Source organism: Aulonocara stuartgranti (genome assembly GCF_965226115.1).
Source record: "Aulonocara stuartgranti genome assembly, chromosome: 5".
In the NCBI taxonomy this organism is placed as follows: Eukaryota; Metazoa; Chordata; class Actinopteri; order Cichliformes; family Cichlidae; genus Aulonocara; species Aulonocara stuartgranti.
In genome coordinates, this window is record NC_138943.1 from 10,752,370 (window position 1) to 10,778,467 (window position 26,098).

Sequence of the window (26,098 nt, forward strand, 5' to 3'; positions counted from 1 at the left end):
ATCATATACCCTTCATTTGAAATGAATGGTAAAAGAAGTACTTGTCACTGTGGGGTTTTTAATTCTTGCTGTAAGGAAAAAGAAGTTCAAAAATTATACATGCAACATTCTTAACGGGCATTTTTGAAGTGCTGCAAATGTAAATGTTGCCACCAACCTCATGTTATCAAAACAGGGCTGTTTTGCAAAGTTATCTGTAATAATAATAATAATAATAAACTTTATTTATAAAGCACACTTAAAAACCAAGGGTATGCCAAGGTGCTTAACAAGAAAAATAGAGTATAGGAGGAGGATAATAGAAATAGGACCAAAGCAAGTACTAAATATGCAAGCAGATAACTGTCACTAATACATAGGAAGGCAACAGGTACAGAGCAAACAAGAATTTAAATGAGCATAGAAGTGCATGATATAAAATCATAAAAGAAATATTAACTAGAGGGAAAGGCAAGATTGAATAAGTGGGTTTTTAATCGTGATTTGAACAGTGCAATGGAATCAGATGCGCGGAGGTCGAGAGGAAGGGTATTCCACAGTACCGGGGCAGCCAGAGCAAACGCACGGTCACCCCGGGACTTCAGTCGAGATCTGGGTTGGGTCAGAAGTAGTTGAGTGGCAGATCTGAGTGCCAAAGTCCGTGTAGAACTGACACAAGAGAATATGGCACACAGATGATCTCAACCGAGCTTCTTAAAAATCAATAAAAGCTGTGGCTTGGTCAGAGTGTATGCATTTTTATGTCAAAGAAGGTGCACCCCCATTTTCTTTAAGTTTATTAATAAATGATGCTCTATAGTAGTTTTTGTAGAGTACAAGTTGCGACTTGTACTGGACCTTTTGAGAGTCATGCAGAGCTGATCTAATAAGTCAAATAATTTTTGCAACTGTGCATGACGATAATAAATCCAGCGTATTAATCTCACAAATCAAGATGACACCAGGCATCAAGATGTTAGATTAGGTGAAGTCAAATCACCTAAAGAGTCAGATTAAAAGCGCCTCTGTGCCATTTACTGCATGTCTGTCATACTGTGCAAGACCAGTTTTAGACAAATCTTGGTCACAGACACTGATGCATATCAAATTGTGCGATGGATGCATAGTTGATTACAGTGCTGCAATGTTTTTAGAAAAAAATAATAATGACAGAGACATGAGTATAAAAGGTTTTCTTCTTAGTCATAGAGTGTTTTTTTTTTCCTTTTTTACTTTACAACCAATTGTTTTGGTTTGTGTGTGTGTGCCCACAAATTTGTTTTCCCCTAACCTTTATTAAAAAATACGACATGTGCCGACTGGTTTATCCTTTACTGTTGTATTCTGAATAACTGCTTTTTTTGAGTAGCCCTGCTGTGAAAACATGGTCCTGGATGTCTGTCTAAATTTTTTGTTTGTGGGCAGTCTGTTGATCAAAGCCCCAAATCGGCCACTGATGGACATGTCGCACAATCAATACCATATTTAGTTTGAAACAACCAAAGAGGATGTACTTCTCATGAATGTCATGTTAGATTTCAGAGCGTGTCACAGCCTCTGTAAACATTTCATCTGAGATAAAGAAGCAACCTTCTGGGCAACAGAAGAAAAAGAAGAGATTGATGTGCGTTGGTCAACTGTCTGAGCAACATCTCCTGAGAGAGCAACTGGAGGAGCTTCTAGAGAGACACTGAGCTACAGCCAGACGACAGGGAGTTTGTGCGTGTTTGTTTACAGGAAGAAAAAGCTGGTCTGTTCCTTCAGTCTTTTGGGAACTATCATGTCGAAGTGGGCAAGAAGTGGAAGAAGCTTAATGCTGCGCCCAGTTGATGCTCTTCAGGTCGATGCCTTCCTGACTCATCTCCCACAGAGGACTGACAGACAGAAAGAGAGGCAAAGAGGCAGGTTAGAGAAAACAAGGTTACCATTCAAAATTTTGTATCAATTTTATGAATGTAAAGTAAAATCAGCATCTGCGCGATAGTGTCTGAGAGCTGACTTTACCTCATCTCTCTGAGTCTGTGGACCTGCTCGATGCATTTCTCTGCTGTGTAGTCAACCTCTTCTTCAGTGGTGAACCTGCCAATACCAAACCTGCCACAGACACAAACACGGACATTTAAACCTGAAACTAGAGAACATGAAAGGCTGTTGGTAACCATTCCCTGGTTATCCAAGTTTATAAACAGCTTAGTTTTCTGTGGATTTAATCACTTTGATTGCCAAGTCTGATCAATGTGAAGAAAAGAGTTAGGAAGCTCAAGGAAAATCATTATTAAACTTCTGGGGAGTTGCAGTTTTTATCATAATCCAGGTTACAGGAGGTATTGTTACCTGATGGAAGAGTGAGCCAGATCTTCATCTGCTCCAATAGCTCTGAGGACGTATGATGGCTCCAAAGACGCTGAAGTACATGCACTGCACACACAGACACAAATATTCATCTTTAGAGACTTCATGCACAATCATATGAGGCTTTTGAACTGTACATTAAGCATGTAACTGTACTCTCAATGCTGGTGTTGAAACTGACATTTATGTTAAAAGTGTTTCTGTGAACTTGAGCAGAAGATAGGGAACGAAAAGTCATTCAGGCAAAAGGCATTCAGGACTTTGTGTGATAGGAGAATGATTTAATTTCAATTCCAGATTTAAAAAGTAGCCAACAAAGAGAAGCTAATGTAAGAATGCTACCCTGACCACACAGGTGGCAGGACACTTGATTCATAAATAATACACAAATCGGTCAACACTTCCATCCTCTCAAAACCATGCCGATTTTCTAACTTTTTGATGCAGTGGGTAAAGTTACACTCAAAAGTTGGACATATGTGCGTGAAAAAAAAAGTTTGTATCTGACCTCCCTGATGACAGAGCAACATCCTTCAGTGCCATCAGCAGACTCTCGCCCTCCACGTAGGCAAAAGAAAGGTTGATACAGCCTGAAAACACCCAGACACACAAACACAATCAAAGGCGTTAGTCCAACTTCCAACAAAAACACTTCAGAAACATTAACTTCAAAAATCTTCACTGACTTGTAAATCAATTTTGGTTTAAATTCTAACCTGCAGCAGCAGCACTGAGTTTCATTTCTACATGGAATTTATTAGCGTATTATAAAACCAGTTTAGTTACAAGGAGCACTTTAACACTTTACAGTTTAAGAGTTGGTTTCGAGGTTCAGTTTAGAATTAGGTATAGGCTAGAGTTAAGAAATGTCTTACGCTAATAAATGTCCTCATAAAGACTGCTAAACAAACATAAATGTGTTTACCAGGGTAACGCTGTTCTGGATCTCCATTCATGATGACATCAGGAATCTCAGACATGACCTTCTGGACCAGACGATTAGCCAGCACGGACACCCGCTGATGATCATACTAAACAAACAAACATGCACTAATCCCCCTGAAATGTAGCATCGTCTGGGAAGGTTTTTTGGATGTTTGACTTTGGTTATTTTACCTCCATCTCCTCCTGGGCGATGCTACAGGCAGCTCCCAGTCCAACAGCCAGTGGGGTGGGGACAGTGCCAGAGCGCAGCCCCCTCTCCTGCCCGCCACCGTTCTGTATTGGCTCCAAACGCACCCTTGGCCTGCGACGCACGTACAACGCACCCACACCTGGACACACACACACACGTAGTAAGTATTTTTGCTTTTACACCATTTTACGTGCATCTTTTCAAAGATAATCAAACTCCGACTTTGACAGCTGATAGAAAAAATTAACAGGGAAACTCCGCTGATTTAAAAAAAAAAGAAAAAAAAATCTTCATATAAACAACCTACATACTATATACATACATACTTTTTTGCCATCTTTCCTGCTTCATATTTCACCTGCGTGTATTTTGTTTAATTTTTAAAACCAAAACACGTATTTCTGTGGGAAAATTTAGCCATTTCTAGTTTTATACAATTTATATAAAAAATGGAAATGGGCACTGACAAATGAGCTCCACAAACTATCTCACCTGCCTATCGATCGGTTTAGAGTTATGCCACCTACTGGTACTGCTACTAAAGCTGACCTTTGGGTCCGTAAATCTTGTGACCACTGATGGACATCAGATCGATCTTCCAGTCAGAGATGCTGATGGGAATCTTCCCAACGGCCTGAGCAGCATCAGTGTGGAAGAAGACTCCTTTTGAGCGACAAATCTGACCTGTAGATAGAAAGAGTTCAAGCTCATTAATCTGATCAGAGCTCTCGGTTGGGCTCCGCATAAAGCGAATAGTCTGATTTATTCAGTAAAACTGACAAAACTATTTAGATGCGGATATTATGAGTGCGTGATTGTGAGCATTTCATGTGTGTTTGATTTGCTATGCTTACCAATCTCCTTGATGGGCTGCTTGACTCCGATCTCGTTGTTCACGGTCATCACCGACACCAAAGAGGTGTCAGTACGGATGGAGGCCTCCAACAACTGAACACACAAACAAACATGTAGTAAGACTCACTGTAAGGAGCAGACACGGGACACAATAATTCGTGAATTCTGTAACGCTACAAATGGAGGTAAAAATAATAAATACAGGCTTCACTGCCCAGAGGTATTGTAAATATAGCTTCCAGTTTTTAATATGTTCACACAGACAATATTCTGGTTGTTGTCTGCGTGATCTCTCTTTTTGTCTCTGTATGTTTACCTCTAGGTCCAGCAGGCCGTTGTTCTGGACCGGCAGGTAAGTAACATCGAACCCTTCGGACTCCAGAATCCGACACGAGTCTAAGACGCACTTATGCTCGGTCTGAGTGGTGATCACATGACGTTTTTTGGCCTTGTAGAACCGGGCTACACCCTACAGGAGAGAACACACTGGGTTAAAGGGAAGAAAGTTTTAAGATTTTCTCTGATTCTAGCACTTTCTGGATTTGTGCCACAAATCCAGTTTGTGGCTACTGCTCGTTTCTTTTTAGCATTAATTCAATGACCTCATTTATAATTCCAGTAAATCAGAATCGACAGCAGCGTGACTTTAATTTGCTTCCTCTATTCTCGCTGTTATTACTTGTTCTTTGCTACACATGGTGTCTTTGGTAAGGCAATCCAACTGGACTGAAGTGAAGTAGTTTGTTTCAGTGAAACAGTGAAAACAGATGCTACTTCTTCCTGTCAGCTGACTTATTTGCCTCGTGTGCACAGAAAATTTCTTTTAATTAAATGTTCTCAACGTGGCTGACAAATTCCATTTTTATCACAAGTTTTTGCATTTCAATATTGTATAGTTTGATTCAGAAGAAGCATCCAAATCATTAACAATACAAAGAGTTTTGTTAATGACAGTTTTGTTTTAAGGAGTTTTATTAATCAGTTCACATTCTGAATTTGCTCTTACTGTTTTGTGTGTTTTTTATTTCTCATGTAGTTTATCACTTGGTTTTTTACAGTGTTCTTATTTTGTAAGAGTTGTAGTTTTAATCTGTTGTCTGCATTTTATATTTTTGATCAGTTTTCACCAAAACAAAACCTGTGTGTGTTTGTGTGAGATAAAGTGATTAAGGTCAAGAGAGTAGGACCTTGATAGCCATGTTGTTGGACTCTGTGGCTCCGCTGGTGAAAACGATCTCTCTGGGATCGGCTCCAATCAGATCAGCCACCTGCTGCTCAGAGAGAAAGAAAGGGGAAAAAAAACACCAAACAGATTCACATGTTTCTAATTTGTGTTTCTAATTTTGAACATGTGTTCTAGTGATGCTCTAACTCCGCCCTAGTGGCCATCACAATTTGGCCATTGAGAAATTTGCTCAAATTCTTATGCGTGGCCATTTTTCCTGCTTTTAACACATAAACTTTGAGGACAAAGTGTGAACAACCAGACAAAAAAATCAGATTTGATCAAAAAATCGTAATTGAGCATTAAGACCTGCAGTGTGAACGTAGCCATAGACATATAGCAACATCAGTCAGTGACTCTCGGTGAAACATGCACATGTTGTAGGTTACAAATATTAATGTCGGAGCGCTGATGCTGAATTCAAACATTCAGCATCAGTGCTCGACTTTGGTGTGCTCACTAGCTTGTATGAGGCCTGCATCTCTTTGCATACCACAGCTACAACTGAGCAAGCCAAAGTGATACATGGACCAGATTTTTTCAGTAAAAGGACTAGATGTTACTGTCCTTTTACTACCTGCAAAGAAAGTGTAAATAAGCACAGCCCACTTTTCTAAAGATGGAGCAGCTCTCTACCTTCCTAGCGGTCTCCATAGCGGATTCACTCTCCCAGCCGTAGGCATGCGTTCTGGAGTGAGGGTTACCGTAGTAATTCACCTGGTAGGGCAACATGGCATCCAGCACCCGGGGATCCTAAAGACACACACAAACATATGAAATAGGGCTGCTCGATTATGGCAAAAATGATAATCACGATTATTTTCACTGAAATTGAGATCTCGATTATTTGACGATATTTATTTAACCCTTTAAGACCTACCATAGAACCAAGTCCGCCAGAGCTTATATTATTTTTTTACATGTTGTAGTGCCATTTGTGGGAGCATTTCAAGTTGCTATACAACTGTTATAGCCCATATTTTAATAATATGTATGCATTATGTCCATAGTAACTACATAAATTGCAAAAAAGTTGCAATAAACTACAAAAAAATTGAAAATCGGTTTTGTTTTTTTACATATATTTCTACTTGGAGAAATTTAAGAGGTTTATCCCTCAAAACTTTAAATACAAAAAAGTTGCAAAAAATAGTTTACAACAACAGGAAATTTATTTTGAGTGTCTTCATAGTTTTATTTTGGAGATACACCAATTTTTATATACACTGCAGGAAAAACGAAAAAACAATCCTATGATGCAAATTTGCAAAGAAAACAGAAGGTGCATCAAAATAAACGATTTCCAGCAGTGCAATTCGAGTTCTAAGCATCCCAGAAACTATTCAGAAAAGTCAAACATGACCAGTAAGGCCTACAAGTAAAAAACTACATTTCCGCGAAAATGACGTCACTACCGGTTTCGGGGAGGAAATGGCCGACATGTGATAGTTCGTGCTGACGTCTGATTCACTGTGGGAAGTGTTACGAACAGCTGATCGGATCGGCAAAGCGTGTTTCTGGAATATTATGTTTTTGTTCCTGCAAGCGCTTTCTATGCAGTTTTTGCAAAGCTTTATGTGGAAGGAAACCGTGACCGAGGACAAGCTGATGGCATCAGATGTAAGTACAACTCCTCCGGTTTCATATGCAAAAAAAATTATTGCGCTAGCTTACACGGTTCAGGTTCTACAGGGATTTAAAAATAGTTACACAAAACGGAGTGTGCTGCTCTGACCGGCTTCAATGACTTTAAAAAATAATATAAAATAGTGTGCAACACCACTGAAGGTTTTTTTTTTTTAACCTCTCTTTTCAACCAACAGCAGTCACTCTCTCCTCTCCAAATAACTTCTGCTTAGCTTTCCGAGCTTCCCTCGGGTCCTCTTAATCAGCGGTCTCCAACCTTTTTTGCGCCACGGACCGGTTTATGCCCGACAATATTTTCACGGACTGGCCTTTAAGGTGTCGCGGATAAATGAGGGAGGGGCTAATAATCGGCTCAGTCATTTTTAATGATCGTTGAAAGCCCAGATCGTAATCGTGATTAAAATTCGATTAATTGAGCAGCCCTAATATGAAACTCTAAGTACAACCAGCTTTATGTCCAACTCTCTCTGACATCAGCTGTAAAAGCCTGTAAAAGTGACAAAGTGCTTAGTAACAGTTACCATGGGAGTGGTTGCCTGGAAGTCCATGTAGAGGGGGCGAGGCTCATCCTGTTCATGTTTCTTGATCAACTCTGCAGCATAAATTACAGTATATTTAAGACATTTAAAGCCATTCTTAAGACCACATTAAATTTATTAATGTAAAAAAATGGCATTTAAATTGTTACATTATTACATTCATCGGGCATATTGGGGCCCGATGAATGTAAAAACAAAGAATTACCAGATTTTTTTTAACCTTATTTTTGTTTTTATGAAAAATAAGAGCCACATATGAGGATATTCGTTTAAAATTTCGATAGAACAGTAGCAGTATAATGTCCTCGTAAGTGGATATCAGGCCCTTGTAGAGCAAAATTGAGTATTTTGGTCTAAATAACCCAAAATGTGATGTCCACATATGTGGACGCCAGGTCCTAGGAAGTTAAAATACGAAATTTTTCACCAAACCTGACATGTGTGCAAAATTTCACGAGTTTTTGAGCATGTTAAAGCACTCAAAAAAGGCAATTCATTTCAATGAAAATAATAAGAAGAAGAAACAGAGCAGATACAATGGAGCCTTCGCACTCTCAGTACTCGGGCCCTAATAATAAGAAACAGAGCAGATACATTAGGGCCTTCGCACTCTCAGTGCTCGGGCCCTAAAAATGTTGTCAATCTGGCAATGAAGTCAAGAGTAATGTGCATGATTTTAACATTATAAAAAATGGAGAGTGACACAGAGAATATCAGAACATAAAATCTTTTTAAAACAGTTATTTAACAAGATTGCTTCGTCTTGTGCCAGTCAGCTAGTGCTCGTGAACTTTCCGTTTATTAGTGTTTTAATTTAGTATTTTTTAGGTTTTCCTGACCTCACATGGATTTTAAAGTCGTCAGTTAACCTGACAGTTTACAGATGCTGTGAAGTTTCCTGCCTCACTAAACTGCGTCACTTTGGGATTAGCTTCGTGCTAGTTGGTCTTGGGGGAATAAGCTACCCATTTTGCTCCGGGCAATTGTTACCTTTCTGCGGGAAGCTAGCGGCCGTCCGCTCGGGCATATTGGGGCCCGATGAATGTAAAAACAAAGAATTACCAGATTTTTTTTAACCTTATTTTTGTTTTTATGAAAAATAAGAGCCACATATGAGGATATTCGTTTAAAATTTCGATAGAACAGTAGCAGTATAATGTCCTCGTAAGTGGATATCAGGCCCTTGTAGAGCAAAATTGAGTATTTTGGTCTAAATAACCCAAAATGTGATGTCCACATATGTGGACGCCAGGTCCTAGGAAGTTAAAATACGAAATTTTTCACCAAACCTGACATGTGTGCAAAATTTCACGAGTTTTTGAGCATGTTAAAGCACTCAAAAATGGCAATTCATTTCAATGAAAATAAGAAGAAGAAGAAACAGAGCAGATACAATGGAGCCTTCGCACTCTCAGTACTCGGGCCCTAATAATAAGAAACAGAGCAGATACATTAGGGCCTTCGCACTCTCAGTGCTCGGGCCCTAAAAATGTTGTCAATCTGGCAATGAAGTCAAGAGTAATGTGCATGATTTTAACATTATAAAAAATGGAGAGTGACACAGAGAATATCAGAACATAAAATCTTTTTAAAACAGTTATTTAACAAGATTGCTTCGTCTTGTGCCAGTCAGCTAGTGCTCGTGAACTTTCCGTTTATTAGTGTTTTAATTTAGTATTTTTTAGGTTTTCCTGACCTCACATGGATTTTAAAGTCGTCAGTTAACCTGACAGTTTACAGATGCTGTGAAGTTTCCTGCCTCACTAAACTGCGTCACTTTGGGATTAGCTTCGTGCTAGTTGGTCTTGGGGGAATAAGCTACCCATTTTGCTCCGGGCAATTGTTACCTTTCTGCGCGAAGCTAGCGGCCGTCCGCTCGGAGCTCAGCCGGAGAGGAAGCCACGCGGTTGGCCTCAGCAGCCGGGAGGACACGGTCCTACCCGAGGCAAGCATCTTGTCAGTGGACTGGCTTCAACTGGAAAGCCGCTGACCTCCGTCAAAAACAGCACGCTGTTCGTGCTGAACACCAGCAAAACAGAAAACTTGGCACAGACCAGCTTAACCCACTGGTTCCTACGCAAGAAAATAGAAATAACAAAATATCACTACTTAAACAAAAGGTTAAATTTGAGTGAAGTTCGGTGATGTTGCCGCCTGTCTGTTACGTCCAGGTATAAACACAAATGTCAAGATAAATACGTAACACCGAACACTTCCGTGTGAGACGTTCAAATTAAAAGCTTTTCACAACCATCGCAATGATAAGCATTGCTTCATATAAAGTGGATTATTTTCTAAAAAAGTATATAAAATGCACATATATTTGGATTTTTATCAGTCGGACTGATAGCGGTTTTTGTCCTCTGATTGTCAAGGGGAGAGAAAAAGCAACAGATAAATAAAGTAACAATGTAAAAAAATATCATAGGACTAGGGTCACCAGTAATGATGTCTTAGACTTTACAGGGTAAAAACTTCAGGTTTCTGTTAATTAGTTTAAGTAAGATAATGGAATATGTTCTTTATCACAAAAATCTGGGACTTCTGCAGCCAAAACAAATTGTGCAATACATTAAATAAAATCCCATTATTTTAACTTCCTCCTCTTTGCAGCGTCTTCACTCGGTTACTTTGATAGCTTGACGCAGCTCGATGTCGATGCCGTTTCATGGTTGCACAAGAAACGGAAATAGGAGGCGGGAGTTCCTGTGAACGTTCACCACTCTTATTCGTTAATTTTCTGTGTTTTGGTACCGCTTCTGCTTTTTGGTTGGCTACAAAGCAACGAGTTTGTGCAAAGTGGTTTCAGTATGTTTCATTATCTTATGAATACACTACTTTTAAATAATATATTTTTGCTTCAGTAAAATTTTTGGGTGAAAGTGTTGTACTGTATAACTATTTGCGTATATTTCTGGAGTTAAGTGGTTCGCACTGTTTCCTCACAGCATAGAAGGTCCTGAGTTCACTTCCACCATCAGGAGTTTTTACATCTTCTCCCCCGTTTGCGTTGGTTCTCTCAGGCTTCTTCCTACAGTCCGAATACGTTGGGGGCGGGTTAATTGGCGATTCCAAAATTGCCCTAAGACAGCTGGGATAGACTCCAGCGACCCCGAAGAGAATTGATGGATAATGCAATATTTAAATCCAGACCCAAACTCCATACCAGCTGGTGGCGCTTTTTTGACGTTCGCCCAATAAAGAAGAAGAAAAGGTTTTTTTTTGTTTTTGTTTTTTTTCCTTTTATTAGTAATATAAACATACAAACAAAATGCACCATATATTACAGATTCAGAGAATAAACATTTCTTACATATTAGCAACTTTCATATATAGTGAAAATAAAATATAAAGATGGGGTCACATAAATTAACAGATTATTAACTCACTAAATCAAAATCTTCTACAAAGGAAACAAAAAAAGCAGCCTTTTTCTTTTTAACTAAAGTCAAAGATTTAACCAACAGGTTTAGGTCGTTTTTCCAGTGAGCCAGTGTTGGTTTAATCTTAAAAAAGCGACATTTATGTATAAAATACTTACACAAGATTAATAACACATTAACACCATAATTAGCTTTCTTTTCTTTCAAAAACACTCCAAACATTATCATATTTAAGGTAAATGGGGTAATTTGAATCCCACTGGAATAAAGCCAGGTATGAAAATCCAACCAAAATATTTGTATAAAATTGCACAAAAAGAATAGATGGTCCAAATCCTCCTCTTCTGTTTCACAAAATACACAATTACCCGTTTCTATTTTGAATCTAGCACCAAGGAGTCTATTTGTCGGGTAAATTTTATTCAAGATTTTAAATTGGACTTCTTTCCCTTTAGGAGGGATAGGGAAGGTGATATAATCAGTTCTTATTTTTTCAATTTCTTCCCTTTGGAAATCTTTTAATATGTAATTACGTCTAAGTAAATTTGGAGAATAAAGACTCCTTAATGAAGATCTAAGAAACTTATTGTTGCATTTAACATCACAAAATCGAATACCATCTATATATAATTGCCTTAACTTGGGGGAGATGTCAGAATATATTATATCATTTACAACTATGTTTTTAAGTGACAATGGAATGGATTTTATAACCCGATTAAATTTACTTTTAGAACATTGGATATTAAACTTTTGGCAAAAATCTTGATGTCCTAGAACATGTCCTTCCTCATCTACAAAATGGGCAATTGCCCAAACACCTTTTGATAACCAATCTTGAATAAAAATAGATTTTCTGTTCATCAGTATATATCTATTGTTCCAAATTGGGCTATTATGTGGAGTGAAATTATGTTTAAATAACATTTTCCAATAAAGAAGGACCTGTTTATGGAATTCAGAGAGTTTAGCAGGTAGCTTAGTAATTTCAAAGTCACACTTTAGGAGAAAGTCGATACCCCCTAGTGTGTTAAAGACCTTACTTGGTATAAAAAACCAAATGGAGTGTGGATTATTTAGGAAGGATTTTAACCATTTAAGTTTCAAAACACCATTCATTATGTCAAAATCAATTGCGTTTCCACCGCCTTCAATGTATGGTTTAACCAAATCATCTTTAGATATATAATGGCACTTATTCCTCCAAATAAAATTAAAATTCAAGCTATTAATTGTTTTAATAACTTTATTCGATATTGATAGAGAGTAAGCTGGATATATAAATCTAGATAAACTATCCATTTTGGTTAATAATATTCTTCCAAAAATTGTGATGTCTCTTTGTAACCACTTATTTAGGATTGTCTTACATTTGTCAACATTATCTAAAATATTTACTTTTTCTAAGACTTTGTGATCTTTTGAAATTGTGATGCCCAAATATTTTACCTCCCTCTTCACCTTTATATCGTACAGTAATTGTGAATTACACTCCTTTAATGCCAATAATTCACATTTATTTAAATTTAACTTTAAGCCTGAAGCTTTTGAGAATGTAGTGATTATTTGTTTTACCAGGGGAATCTGATGTTCATTTTTTAAGAAAAGAGTAGTGTCATCCGCAAGTTGACTAATTATTAAAGAATTGTCCATAATCTCAATTCCGGCAACGCTGCTGTTTTTAATTAGAATTGCGAGCATCTCCACAACCATTATGAACAACAACGGAGAGCTTCCACACCCTTGCCTAATTCCTCTTTTGACGCCAAATCTTTTACCAGTGCCATAGCCTAATGACACAGAGCTATTTATATCATTATACAGTATATCTATTATCTTCCTAAATTTATCCCCAAATCCAAATCGAGTTAGTGTTTCTAAAATAAAAGGATGTTCTACTGAATCGAAAGCTTTATAAAAGTCCAAGAAAAGAATAAAACTGTCATCACTAATCAGATCATTGTAGTCCAGTAAGTCTAAAACCAATCTGATATTATTATGAATGTTCCTGTCTTTCAAAAACCCTGATTGTGTCTCACTAATTATACTTGAAACCCCTTGTTTGAGCCTTGTTGCAACTGAGCTAGAGAAAATTTTATAATCTGTATTTAATAAAGTTATGGGCCTTAAGTTATCCAATTGTCGTTTATCTTTGTTTGGTTTAGGAATTAATGTAATTAATCCTTGTTTCATGCTAGACATCAATTCTCCCTTTTCAATACTGGCCAGTATAGCTTTGAATAAAATTTCCCGTAAGTCTTCCCAAAAAAATTGGAAGAAATTAACTGTCAGCCCATCTGGACCAGGGGATTTATTAAGTGCCATTTTCTTAACAGATGCATCTAACTCTTCAATTCTGAAGTCAGATTCACATAATTCCTTAAATGATTCATCAATTTTAGGGATCAGATTATCTATTTGATCAAAAAAGACATCACAATCTGCTTGGGAGAACTGTGAGGAGTATAAATTGGAATAGAATGTATAAGTTTCATTCTCCAAAATTTTAGGGTCGTCACATTCAATGCCATCAATTAACAGAGAAGATATAAAATTTCTTTTCTGTCTGCTCTTTTCTAAATTAAAAAAATATGAAGAATTTCTTTCCCCCTCCTCAATCCACTTGGCCCGTGAACGCACAAAAGCTCCTTCTGCTTTATTTAGGTAGAGCTGATCTAATTTAGTTTGCAACTCCATAAGTTTACTCCTTTCTTGGGTATTTAGATCATCTTTACTACAGCAATAAGTAATTTCTTGGAATAATTTACATTCATATTCTCTTTGCTTTTGACTTATGTTTTTACTGAATTGAATACTAAATTCTCTAATTTTGAATTTAATGAATTCCCATTTATTGATATATCCTACAATTAGATGATCAGCCATAATATCTTTTATAATTTTTTTGACTATGTTGCAGTAGTCTTCATTTTGTAAAAGTTTGGCATTGAACTTCCAATAAGTTCTTTTATTTGATTGTCTAATTTCCGATTCTAAGCACAGTTCAATAAAGCAATGATCAGATAGAGGTGCATTTGACATTGCAACTTTTACAGTGTGGCTAAGAATGATGTCACTTCCTAGCCAATAGTCTATTCTAGATTTACAAGCTCCATTTGGTTTAAACCAGGAAAAGCTCTTAATTTCTGGATTTCTTACTCTCCAAATATCTGTCAAGTTGTTATTAATCAAAAATTCTATAATTAGGTTATTTTTTTGTGGTCTACCTGTCCTTGAGGGCCATCTATCAGTCCATTCATCAGGAGTCATATTCCAATCACCACCCATTAAAATGTATTCTGTAGGGTATCGACCTTTAAGTTCAAAAATATTTGAAGTTATATCTTCTAACATAATTTTATTCTGACTTTCATTGTTATTATTTCTGGAGTTAAGTGGTTCGCACTGTTTCCTCACAGCATAGAAGGTCCTGAGTTCACTTCCACCATCAGGAGTTTTTACATCTTCTCCCCCGTTTGCGTTGGTTCTCTCAGGCTTCTTCCTACAGTCCGAATACGTTGGGGGCGGGTTAATTGGCGATTCCAAAATTGCCCTAAGACAGCTGGGATAGACTCCAGCGACCCCGAAGAGAATTGATGGATAATGCAATATTTAAATCCAGACCCAAACTCCATACCAGCTGGTGGCGCTTTTTTGACGTTCGCCCAATAAAGAAGAAGAAAAGGTAGAAGCGGAAGAGAAGGCGAATGTAGCTCATTAGCTACCTAGCTAGGTCACTTTTAAAAACCCTATTTATTAATTTATTTTTAAAAACACCGGGGATGGAAAATTAAACTTTTTGAGTGGTGGATCTCGCTTTGAGGTGAGTTTGAGGTTTCTGCTCGTAATGTGAAAGCTCGCAGAGACGAGCTAACCTGTCAGTATGCTGCTGCTGGCAGGACGGTAAAAACGTTTTGGGGTTTTGTTTTTATTAATATCAAATAATATGATGGGTTTATGCTTTAGTCAAATTAACGAATAAATTAGGTAGTGTTATATTTAACATTTACATGCGTTTTCTGGCCGTAGCAGCTGCACTGATCGTAGTTATTAAAGATAAAAAGGAGAGAAAACTAGTTTCCTGAACGTTAGACACCAACATGAGCGTCAACTCTTACTTGTTATTTACAACGACGAGTGAAAAGCAGAACTAAACACTGTGGGGATTTAACTCCCGAGTCTCAGTCTGATATTACGTTCGCACTGAAACTGAATTTGCACTGTAATATGTAATAGTAGCTTGTCGTTTTATTTTCGTATAGATATTATTATGGAACATAAATAAGTGAGAAATATTTATCAGTTTACCTACACTGGACAGTCTGTGTGGGTCCACTTTTTTTTCCCTTTTTGATGTGTTTTACTTTGTTTTTAAATTTTAATATTAAACAAATGAAACCCAAGTCAATAAAACATACAGTTTTTAAATGATGGTTTAACTTATAAACTGAAAAAGCTACACAAACCCGCCTGACCCTTTGTAAAAAGTAATTGCCCTAAAGCTGATTGTTTTTGCCACTCTTGGCAGCAAGAGCTGCTGTCTTTGCAGTCATTTGTGATGACTGGCAATGAGTGTTTCACATCACCGTGGCCCACCCTTATTGACAAAATTGTTTTAATTCTGGGTTTTCAAGCACAAAAAGCCTTTTTAAGGTCAAACCAAAACATCTTAAGCCTGGACTTTGCCTAGGATACTTCAAAACCTTTTTAATGTTTTTTGTTTTGTTTTTTTGGACGTTTTGGTTGCATGTTTCTAATTATTGTCCTGATCCACAAGTGCAAGTCTCAGATTCCAGCTTTGACACTGTGGCTATCTGGTAATATTTTCTGTCGTAATGTTACTTTCTGGATGGTTAAACCTTGTTTTATGTATGTGGGGTGCATCGTATGCAAGCCATTGCTTTGGCCTGCACCCTTTCTTTTGGAAAGAACCACTTGTTTCATTATGATCAGATAGCAATAAACAAACAAATACACAAGTAAATAGTGAAGAGAACCTATTTAAATGTTCGAAATCTCGAAAGTCTGTGAACAGGACTTTAGAGATCATATACCCTTCATTTGAAATGAATGGTAAAAGAAGTACTTGTCACTGTGGGGTTTTTAATTCTTGCTGTAAGGAAAAAGAAGTTCAAAAATTATACATGCAACATTCTTAACGGGCATTTTTGAAGTGCTGCAAATGTAAATGTTGCCACCAACCTCATGTTATCAAAACAGGGCTGTTTTGCAAAGTTATCTGTAACTGGTGCCAAAGTCCGTGTAGAACTGACACAAGAGAATATGGCACACAGATGATCTCAACCGAGCTTCTTAAAAATCAATAAAAGCTGTGGCTTGGTCAGAGTGTATGCATTTTTATGTCAAAGAAGGTGCACCCCCATTTTCTTTAAGTTTATTAATAAATGATGCTCTATAGTAGTTTTTGTAGAGTACAAGTTGCGACTTGTACTGGACCTTTTGAGAGTCATGCAGAGCTGATCTAATAAGTCAAATAATTTTTGCAACTGTGCATGACGATAATAAATCCAGCGTATTAATCTCACAAATCAAGATGACACCAGGCATCAAGATGTTAGATTAGGTGAAGTCAAATCACCTAAAGAGTCAGATTAAAAGCACCTCTGTGCCATTTACTGCATGTCTGTCATACTGTGCAAGACCAGTTTTAGACAAATCTTGGTCACAGACACTGATGCATATCAAATTGTGCGATGGATGCATAGTTGATTACAGTGCTGCAATGTTTTTAGAAAAAAATAATAATGACAGAGACATGAGTATAAAAGGTTTTCTTCTTAGTCATAGAGTGTTTTTTTTTTTTCCTTTTTTACTTTACAACCAATTGTTTTGGTTTGTGTGTGTGCCCACAAATTTGTTTTCCCCTAACCTTTATTAAAAAATACGACATGTGCCGACTGGTTTATCCTTTACTGTTGTATTCTGAATAACTGCTTTTTTTGAGTAGCCCTGCTGTGAAAACATGGTCCTGGATGTCTGTCTAAATTTTTTGTTTGTGGGCAGTCTGTTGATCAAAGCCCCAAATCGGCCACTGATGGACATGTCGCACAATCAATACCATATTTAGTTTGAAACAACCAAAGAGGATGTACTTCTCATGAATGTCATGTTAGATTTCAGAGCGTGTCACAGCCTCTGTAAACATTTCATCTGAGATAAAGAAGCAACCTTCTGGGCAACAGAAGAAAAAGAAGAGATTGATGTGCGTTGGTCAACTGTCTGAGCAACATCTCCTGAGAGAGCAACTGGAGGAGCTTCTAGAGAGACACTGAGCTACAGCTACAGCCAGACGACAGGGAGTTTGTGCGTGTTTGTTTACAGGAAGAAAAAGCTGGTCTGTTCCTTCAGTCTTTTGGGAACTATCATGTCGAAGTGGGCAAGAAGTGGAAGAAGCTTAATGCTGCGCCCAGTTGATGCTCTTCAGGTCGATGCCTTCCTGACTCATCTCCCACAGAGGACTGACAGACAGAAAGAGAGGCAAAGAGGCAGGTTAGAGAAAACAAGGTTACCATTCAAAATTTTGTATCAATTTTATGAATGTAAAGTAAAATCAGCATCTGCGCGATAGTGTCTGAGAGCTGACTTTACCTCATCTCTCTGAGTCTGTGGACCTGCTCGATGCATTTCTCTGCTGTGTAGTCAACCTCTTCTTCAGTGGTGAACCTGCCAATACCAAACCTGCCACAGACACAAACACGGACATTTAAACCTGAAACTAGAGAACATGAAAGGCTGTTGGTAACCATTCCCTGGTTATCCAAGTTTATAAACAGCTTAGTTTTCTGTGGATTTAATCACTTTGATTGCTAAATCTGATCAATGTGAAGAAAAGAGTTAGGAAGCTCAAGGAAAATCATTATTAAACTTCTGGGGAGTTGCAGTTTTTATCATAATCCAGGTTACAGGAGGTATTGTTACCTGATGGAAGAGTGAGCCAGATCTTCATCTGCTCCAATAGCTCTGAGGACGTATGATGGCTCCAAAGACGCTGAAGTACATGCACTGCACACACAGACACAAATATTCATCTTTAGAGACTTCATGCACAATCATATGAGGCTTTTGAACTGTACATTAAGCATGTAACTGTACTCTCAATGCTGGTGTTGAAACTGACATTTATGTTAAAAGTGTTTCTGTGAACTTGAGCAGAAGATAGGGAACGAAAAGTCATTCAGGCAAAAGGCATTCAGGACTTTGTGTGATAGGAGAATGATTTAATTTCAATTCCAGATTTAAAAAGTAGCCAACAAAGAGAAGCTAATGTAAGAATGCTACCCTGACCACACAGGTGGCAGGACACTTGATTCATAAATAGTACACAAATCGGTCAACACTTCCATCCTCTCAAAACCATGCCGATTTTCTAACTTTTTGATGCAGTGGGTAAAGTTACACTCAAAAGTTGGACATATGTGCGTGAAAAAAAAAGTTTGTATCTGACCTCCCTGATGACAGAGCAACATCCTTCAGTGCCATCAGCAGACTCTCGCCCTCCACGTAGGCAAAAGAAAGGTTGATACAGCCTGAAAACACCCAGACACACAAACACAATCAAAGGTGTTAGTCCAACTTCCAACAAAAACACTTCAAAAACATTAACTTCAAAAATCTTCACTGACTTGTAAATCAATTTTGGTTTAAATTCTAACCTGCAGCAGCAGCACTGAGTTTCATTTCTACATGGAATTTATTAGCGTATTATAAAACCAGTTTAGTTACAAGGAGCACTTTAACACTTTACAGTTTAAGAGTTGGTTTCGAGGTTCAGTTTAGAATTAGGTATAGGCTAGAGTTAAGAAATGTCTTACGCTAATAAATGTCCTCATAAAGACTGCTAAACAAACATAAATGTGTTTACCAGGGTAACGCTGTTCTGGATCTCCATTCATGATGACATCAGGAATCTCAGACATGACCTTCTGGACCAGACGATTAGCCAGCATGGACACCCGCTGATGATCATACTAAACAAACAAACATGCACTAATCCCCCTGAAATGTAGCATCGTCTGGGAAGGTTTTTTGGATGTTTGACTTTGGTTATTTTACCTCCATCTCCTCCTGGGCGATGCTACAGGCAGCTCCCAGTCCAACAGCCAGTGGGGTGGGGACAGTGCCAGAGCGCAGCCCCCTCTCCTGCCCGCCACCGTTCTGTATTGGCTCCAAACGCACCCTTGGCCTGCGACGCACGTACAACGCACCCACACCTGGACACACACACACATGTAGTAAGTATTTTTGCTTTTACACCATTTTACGTGCATCTTTTCAAAGATAATCAAACTCCGACTTTGACAGCTGATAGAAAAAATTAACAGGGAAACTCCGCTGATTTAAAAAAAAAAGAAAAAAAAATCTTCATATAAACAACCTACATGGCAAAAAAGTATACATACATACTTTTTTGCCATCTTTCCTGCTTCATATTTCACCTGCGTGTATTTTGTTTAATTTTTAAAACCAAAACACGTATTTCTGTGGGAAAATTTAGCCATTTCTAGTTTTATACAATTTATATAAAAAATGGAAATGGGCACTGACAAATGAGCTCCACAAACTATCTCACCTGCCTATCGATCGGTTTAGAGTTATGCCACCTACTGGTACTGCTACTAAAGCTGACCTTTGGGTCCGTAAATCTTGTGACCACTGATGGACATCAGATCGATCTTCCAGTCAGAGATGCTGATGGGAATCTTCCCAACGGCCTGAGCAGCATCAGTGTGGAAGAAGACTCCTTTTGAGCGACAAATCTGACCTGTAGATAGAAAGAGTTCAAGCTCATTAATCTGATCAGAGCTCTCGGTTGGGCTCCGCATAAAGCGAATAGTCTGATTTATTCAGTAAAACTGAAAACTATTTAGATGCGGATATTATGAGTGCGTGATTGTGAGCATTTCATGTGTGTTTGATTTGCTATGCTTACCAATCTCCTTGATGGGCTGCTTGACTCCGATCTCGTTGTTCACGGTCATCACCGACACCAAAGAGGTGTCAGTACGGATGGAGGCCTCCAACAACTGAACACACAAACAAACATGTAGTAAGACTCACTGTAAGGAGCAGACACGGGACACAATAATTCGTGAATTCTGTAACGCTACAAATGGAGGTAAAAATAATAAATACAGGCTTCACTGCCCAGAGGTATTGTAAATATAGCTTCCAGTTTTTAATATGTTCACACAGACAATATTCTGGTTGTTGTCTGCGTGATCTCTCTTTTTGTCTCTGTATGTTTACCTCTAGGTCCAGCAGGCCGTTGTTCTGGACCGGCAGGTAAGTAACATCGAACCCTTCGGACTCCAGAATCCGACACGAGTCTAAGACGCACTTATGCTCGGTCTGAGTGGTGATCACATGACGTTTTTTGGCCTTGTAGAACCGGGCTACACCCTACAGGAGAGAACACACTGGGTTAAAGGGAAGAAAGTTTTAAGATTTTCTCTGATTCTAGCACTTTCTGGAGTTGTGAATCCAGTTTGTGGCTACTGCTCGTTTCTTTTTAGCATTAATTCAATGACCTCATTTATAATTCCAGTAAATCAGAATCGACAGCAGCGTGACTTTAATTTGCTTCCTCTATTCTCGCTGTTATTACTTGTTCTTTGCTACACATGGTGTCTTTGGTAAGGCAATCCAAGTGGACTGAAGTGAAGTAGTTTGTTTCAGTGAAACAGTGAAAACAGATGCTACTTCTTCCTGTCAGCTGACTTATTTGCCTCGTGTGCACAGAAAATTTCTTTTAATTAAAGGTTCTCAACGTGGCTGACAAATTCCATTTTTATCACAAGTTTTTGCATTTCAATATTGTATAGTTTGATTCAGAAGAAGCATCCAAATCATTAACAATACAAAGAGTTTTGTTAATGACAGTTTTGTTTTAAGGAGTTTTATTAATCAGTTCACATTCTGAATTTGCTCTTACTGTTTTGTGTGTTTTTTATTTCTCATGTAGTTTATCACTTGGTTTTTTACAGTGTTCTTATTTTGTAAGAGTTGTAGTTTTAATCTGTTGTCTGCATTTTATATTTTTGATCAGTTTTCACCAAAACAAAACCTGTGTGTGTTTGTGTGAGATAAAGTGATTAAGGTCAAGAGAGTAGGACCTTGATAGCCATGTTGTTGGACTCTGTGGCTCCGCTGGTGAAAACGATCTCTCTGGGATCGGCTCCAATCAGATCAGCCACCTGCTGCTCAGAGAGAAAGAAAGGGAAAAAAAAACACCAAACAGATTCACATGTTTCTAATTTGTGTTTCTAATTTTGAACATGTGTTCTAGTGATGCTCTAACTCCGCCCTAGTGGCCATCACAATTTGGCCATTGAGAAATTTGCTCAAATTCTTATGCGTGGCCATTTTTCCTGCTTTTAACACATAAACTTTGAGGACAAAGTGTGAACAACCAGACAAAAAAATCAGATTTGATCAAAAAATCGTAATTGAGCATTAAGACCTGCAGTGTGAACGTAGCCATAGACATATAGCAACATCAGTCAGTGACTCTCGGTGAAACATGCACATGTTGTAGGTTACAAATATTAATGTCGGAGCGCTGATGCTGAATTCAAACATTCAGCATCAGTGCTCGACTTTGGTGTGCTCACTAGCTTGTATGAGGCCTGCATCTCTTTGCATACCACAGCTACAACTGAGCAAGCCAAAGTGATACATGGACCAGATTTTTTCAGTAAAAGGACTAGATGTTACTGTCCTTTTACTACCTGCAAAGAAAGTGTAAATAAGCACAGCCCACTTTTCTAAAGATGGAGCAGCTCTCTACCTTCCTAGCGGTCTCCATAGCGGATTCACTCTCCCAGCCGTAGGCATGCGTTCTGGAGTGAGGGTTACCGTAGTAATTCACCTGGTAGGGCAACATGGCATCCAGCACCCGGGGATCCTAAAGACACACACAAACATATGAAATAGGGCTGCTCGATTATGGCAAAAATGATGATCACGATTATTTTCACTGAAATTGAGATCTCGATTATTTGACGATATTTATTTAACCCTTTAAGACCTACCATAGAACCAAGTCCACCAGAGCTTATATTATTTTTTTACATGTTGTAGTGCCATTTGTGGGAGCATTTCAAGTTGCTATACATCAATACAACTGTTATAGCCCATATTTTAATAATATGTATGCATTATGTCCATAGTAACTACATAAATTGCAAAAAAGTTGCAATAAACTACAAAAAAATTGAAAATCGGTTTTGTTTTTTTACATATATTTCTACTTGGAGAAATTTAAGAGGTTTATCCCTCAAAACTTTAAATACAAAAAAGTTGCAAAAAATAGTTTACAACAACAGGAAATTTATTTTTAGTGTCTTCATAGTTTTATTTTGGAGATACACCAATTTTTATATACACTGCAGGAAAAACGAAAAAACAATCCTATGATGCAAATTTGCAAAGAAAACAGAAGGTGCATCAAAATAAACGATTTCCAGCAGTGCAATTCGAGTTCTAAGCATCCCAGAAACTATTCAGAAAAGTCAAACATGACCAGTAAGGCCTACAAGTAAAAAACTACATTTCCGCGAAAATGACGTCACTACCGGTTTCGGGGAGGAAATGGCCGACATGTGATAGTTCGTGCTGACGTCTGATTCACTGTGGGAAGTGTTATGAACAGCTGATCGGATCAGCAAAGCGTGTTTCTGGAATATTATGTTTTTGTTCCTGCAAGCGCTTTCTATGCAGTTTTTGCAAAGCTTTATGTGGAAGGAAACCGTGACCGAGGACAAGCTGATGGCATCAGATGTAAGTACAACTCCTCCGGTTTCATATGCAAAAAAAATTATTGCGCTAGCTTACACGGTTCAGGTTCTACAGGGATTTAAAAATAGTTACACAAAACGGAGCGTGCTGCTCTGACCGGCTTCAATGACTTTAAAAAAATAATATAAAATAGTGTGCAACACCACTGAAGTTTTTTTTTTTTTAACCTCTCTTTTCAACCAACAGCAGTCACTCTCTCCTCTCCAAATAACTTCTGCTTAGCTTTCCGAGCTTCCCTCGGGTCCTCTTAATCAGCGGTCTCCAACCTTTTTTGCGCCACGGACTGGTTTATGCCCGACAATATTTTCACAGACGGCCTTTAAGGTGTCGCGGATAAATGAGGGAGGGGCTAATAATCGGCTCAGTCATTTTTAATGATCGTTGAAAGCCCAGATCGTAATCGTGATTAAAATTCGATTAATTGAGCAGCCCTAATATGAAACTCTAAGTACAACCAGCTTTATGTCCAACTCTCTCTGACATCAGCTGTAAAAGCCTGTAAAAGTGACAAAGTGCTTAGTAACAGTTACCATGGGAGTGGTTGCCTGGAAGTCCATGTAGAGGGGGCGAGGCTCATCCTGTTCATGTTTCTTGATCAACTCTGCAGCATAAATTACAGTATATTTAAGACATTTAAAGCCATTCTTAAGACCACATTAAATTTATTAATGTAAAAAAATGGCATTTAAATTGTTACATTATTACATTCATCGGGCATATTGGGGCCCAAACAAAGAATTACCAGATTTTTTTTAACCTTATTTTTGTTTTTATGAAAAATAAGAGCCACATATGAGGATATTCGTTTAAAATTTCGATAGAACAGTAGCAGTATAATGTCCTCGTAAGTGGATATCAGGCCCTTGTAGAGCAAAATTGAGTATTTTGGTCTAAATAACCCAAAATGTGATGTCCACATATGTGGACGCCAGGTCCTAGGAAGTTAAAATACGAAATTTTTCACCAAACCTGACATGTGTGCAAAATTTCACGAGTTTTTGAGCATGTTAAAGCACTCAAAAAAGGCAATTCATTTCAATGAAAATAATAATAAGAAGAAACAGAGCAGATACAATGGAGCCTTCGCACTCTCAGTACTCGGGCCCTAATAATAAGAAACAGAGCAGATACATTAGGGCCTTCGCACTCTCAGTGCTCGGGCCCTAAAAATGTTGTCAATCTGGCAATGAAGTCAAGAGTAATGTGCATGATTTTAACATTATAAAAAATGGAGAGTGACACAGAGAATATCAGAACATAAAATCTTTTTAAAACAGTTATTTAACAAGATTGCTTCGTCTTGTGCCAGTCAGCTAGTGCTCGTGAACTTTCCGTTTATTAGTGTTTTAATTTAGTATTTTTTAGGTTTTCCTGACCTCACATGGATTTTAAAGTCGTCAGTTAACCTGACAGCTTACAGATGCTGTGAAGTTTCCTGCCTCACTAAACTGCGTCACTTTGGGATTAGCTTCGTGCTAGTTGGTCTTGGGGGAATAAGCTACCCATTTTGCTCCGGGCAATTGTTACCTTTCTGCGGGAAGCTAGCGGCCGTCCGCTCGGGCATATTGGGGCCCGATGAATGTAAAAACAAAGAATTACCAGATTTTTTTTAACCTTATTTTTGTTTTTATGAAAAATAAGAGCCACATATGAGGATATTCGTTTAAAATTTCGATAGAACAGTAGCAGTATAATGTCCTCGTAAGTGGATATCAGGCCCTTGTAGAGCAAAATTGAGTATTTTGGTCTAAATAACCCAAAATGTGATGTCCACATATGTGGACGCCAGGTCCTAGGAAGTTAAAATACGAAATTTTTCACCAAACCTGACATGTGTGCAAAATTTCACGAGTTTTTGAGCATGTTAAAGCACTCAAAAAAGGCAATTCATTTCAATGAAAATAATAAGAAGAAGAAACAGAGCAGATACAATGGAGCCTTCGCACTCTCAGTACTCGGGCCCTAATAATAAGAAACAGAGCAGATACATTAGGGCCTTCGCACTCTCAGTGCTCGGGCCCTAAAAATGTTGTCAATCTGGCAATGAAGTCAAGAGTAATGTGCATGATTTTAACATTATAAAAAATGGAGAGTGACACAGAGAATATCAGAACATAAAATCTTTTTAAAACAGTTATTTAACAAGATTGCTTCGTCTTGTGCCAGTCAGCTAGTGCTCGTGAACTTTCCGTTTATTAGTGTTTTAATTTAGTATTTTTTAGGTTTTCCTGACCTCACATGGATTTTAAAGTCGTCAGTTAACCTGACAGTTTACAGATGCTGTGAAGTTTCCTGCCTCACTAAACTGCGTCACTTTGGGATTAGCTTCGTGCTAGTTGGTCTTGGGGGAATAAGCTACCCATTTTGCTCCGGGCAATTGTTACCTTTCTGCGCGAAGCTAGCGGCCGTCCGCTCGGAGCTCAGCCGGAGAGGAAGCCACGCGGTTGGCCTCAGCAGCCGGGAGGACACGGTCCTACCCGAGGCAAGCATCTTGTCAGTGGACTGGCTTCAACTGGAAAGCCGCTGACCTCCGTCAAAAACAGCACGCTGTTCGTGCTGAACACCAGCAAAACAGAAAACTTGGCACAGACCAGCTTAACCCACTGGTTCCTACGCAAGAAAATAGAAATAACAAAATATCACTACTTAAACAAAAGGTTAAATTTGAGTGAAGTTCGGTGATGTTGCCGCCTGTCTGTTACGTCCAGGTATAAACACAAATGTCAAGATAAATACGTAACACCGAACACTTCCGTGTGAGACGTTCAAATTAAAAGCTTTTCACAACCATCGCAATGATAAGCATTGCTTCATATAAAGTGGATTATTTTCTAAAAAAGTATATAAAATGCACATATATTTGGATTTTTATCAGTCGGACTGATAGCGGTTTTTGTCCTCTGATTGTCAAGGGGAGAGAAAAAGCAACAGATAAATAAAGTAACAATGTAAAAAAATATCATAGGACTAGGGTCACCAGTAATGATGTCTTAGACTTTACAGGGTAAAAACTTCAGGTTTCTGTTAATTAGTTTAAGTAAGATAATGGAATATGTTCTTTATCACAAAAATCTGGGACTTCTGCAGCCAAAACAAATTGTGCAATACATTAAATAAAATCCCATTATTTTAACTTCCTCCTCTTTGCAGCGTCTTCACTCGGTTA

At 38.2% G+C, this 26,098-nt stretch overlaps 2 protein-coding genes across 2 annotated transcripts; both read right to left on the minus strand.

Annotated features, from left to right (window-relative positions):
* Positions 1–38: 38 nt before the first annotated feature.
* Positions 39–9,911, minus strand: LOC309707252 (cysteine desulfurase-like). The gene is made up of 13 exons (XM_082534469.1): positions 9,580–9,911; positions 7,715–7,785; positions 6,183–6,299; positions 5,509–5,592; positions 4,638–4,790; positions 4,321–4,414; positions 4,016–4,150; positions 3,448–3,605; positions 3,257–3,362; positions 2,840–2,921; positions 2,314–2,397; positions 1,984–2,073; positions 39–1,853 (listed from the first exon to the last, which is right to left on the minus strand). Exons 1-13 carry the CDS (start codon positions 9,683–9,685, stop codon positions 1,790–1,792), a joined length of 1,344 nt encoding a protein of 447 aa, XP_082390595.1. The 5' UTR covers positions 9,686–9,911; the 3' UTR covers positions 39–1,789.
* A 6,287-nt stretch (positions 9,912–16,198) lies between these two features.
* LOC309707253 (cysteine desulfurase-like) lies at positions 16,199–26,087 on the minus strand. The gene is made up of 13 exons (XM_082534470.1): positions 25,317–26,087; positions 23,463–23,533; positions 21,923–22,039; positions 21,249–21,332; positions 20,383–20,535; positions 20,066–20,159; positions 19,763–19,897; positions 19,189–19,346; positions 18,998–19,103; positions 18,581–18,662; positions 18,055–18,138; positions 17,725–17,814; positions 16,199–17,594 (listed from the first exon to the last, which is right to left on the minus strand). Exons 1-13 carry the CDS (start codon positions 25,420–25,422, stop codon positions 17,531–17,533), a joined length of 1,344 nt encoding a protein of 447 aa, XP_082390596.1. The 5' UTR covers positions 25,423–26,087; the 3' UTR covers positions 16,199–17,530.
* Positions 26,088–26,098: the final 11 nt, after the last annotated feature.

Excerpts from the sequence above, each read along its gene's own strand:
- LOC309707252 (XM_082534469.1), bottom strand. The coding sequence starts at position 9,685 with ATGCTTGCCTCGGGTAGGACCGTGTCCTCCCGGCTGCTGAGGCCAACC. Across the intron at positions 4,415-4,637 it reads ACGGCCTGCTGGACCTAGAG|TTGTTGGAGGCCTCCATCCG; the intron begins GTAAACATACAG and ends TTGTGTGTTCAG. Across the intron at positions 3,606-4,015 it reads CAAGATTTACGGACCCAAAG|GTGTGGGTGCGTTGTACGTG; the intron begins GTCAGCTTTAGT and ends GTGTGTGTCCAG.
- LOC309707253 (XM_082534470.1), bottom strand. The coding sequence starts at position 25,422 with ATGCTTGCCTCGGGTAGGACCGTGTCCTCCCGGCTGCTGAGGCCAACC. Across the intron at positions 21,333-21,922 it reads CTATGGAGACCGCTAGGAAG|CAGGTGGCTGATCTGATTGG; the intron begins GTAGAGAGCTGC and ends CTCTCTGAGCAG. Across the intron at positions 18,139-18,580 it reads GTTGCTCTGTCATCAGGGAG|TGCATGTACTTCAGCGTCTT; the intron begins GTCAGATACAAA and ends CTGTGTGTGCAG.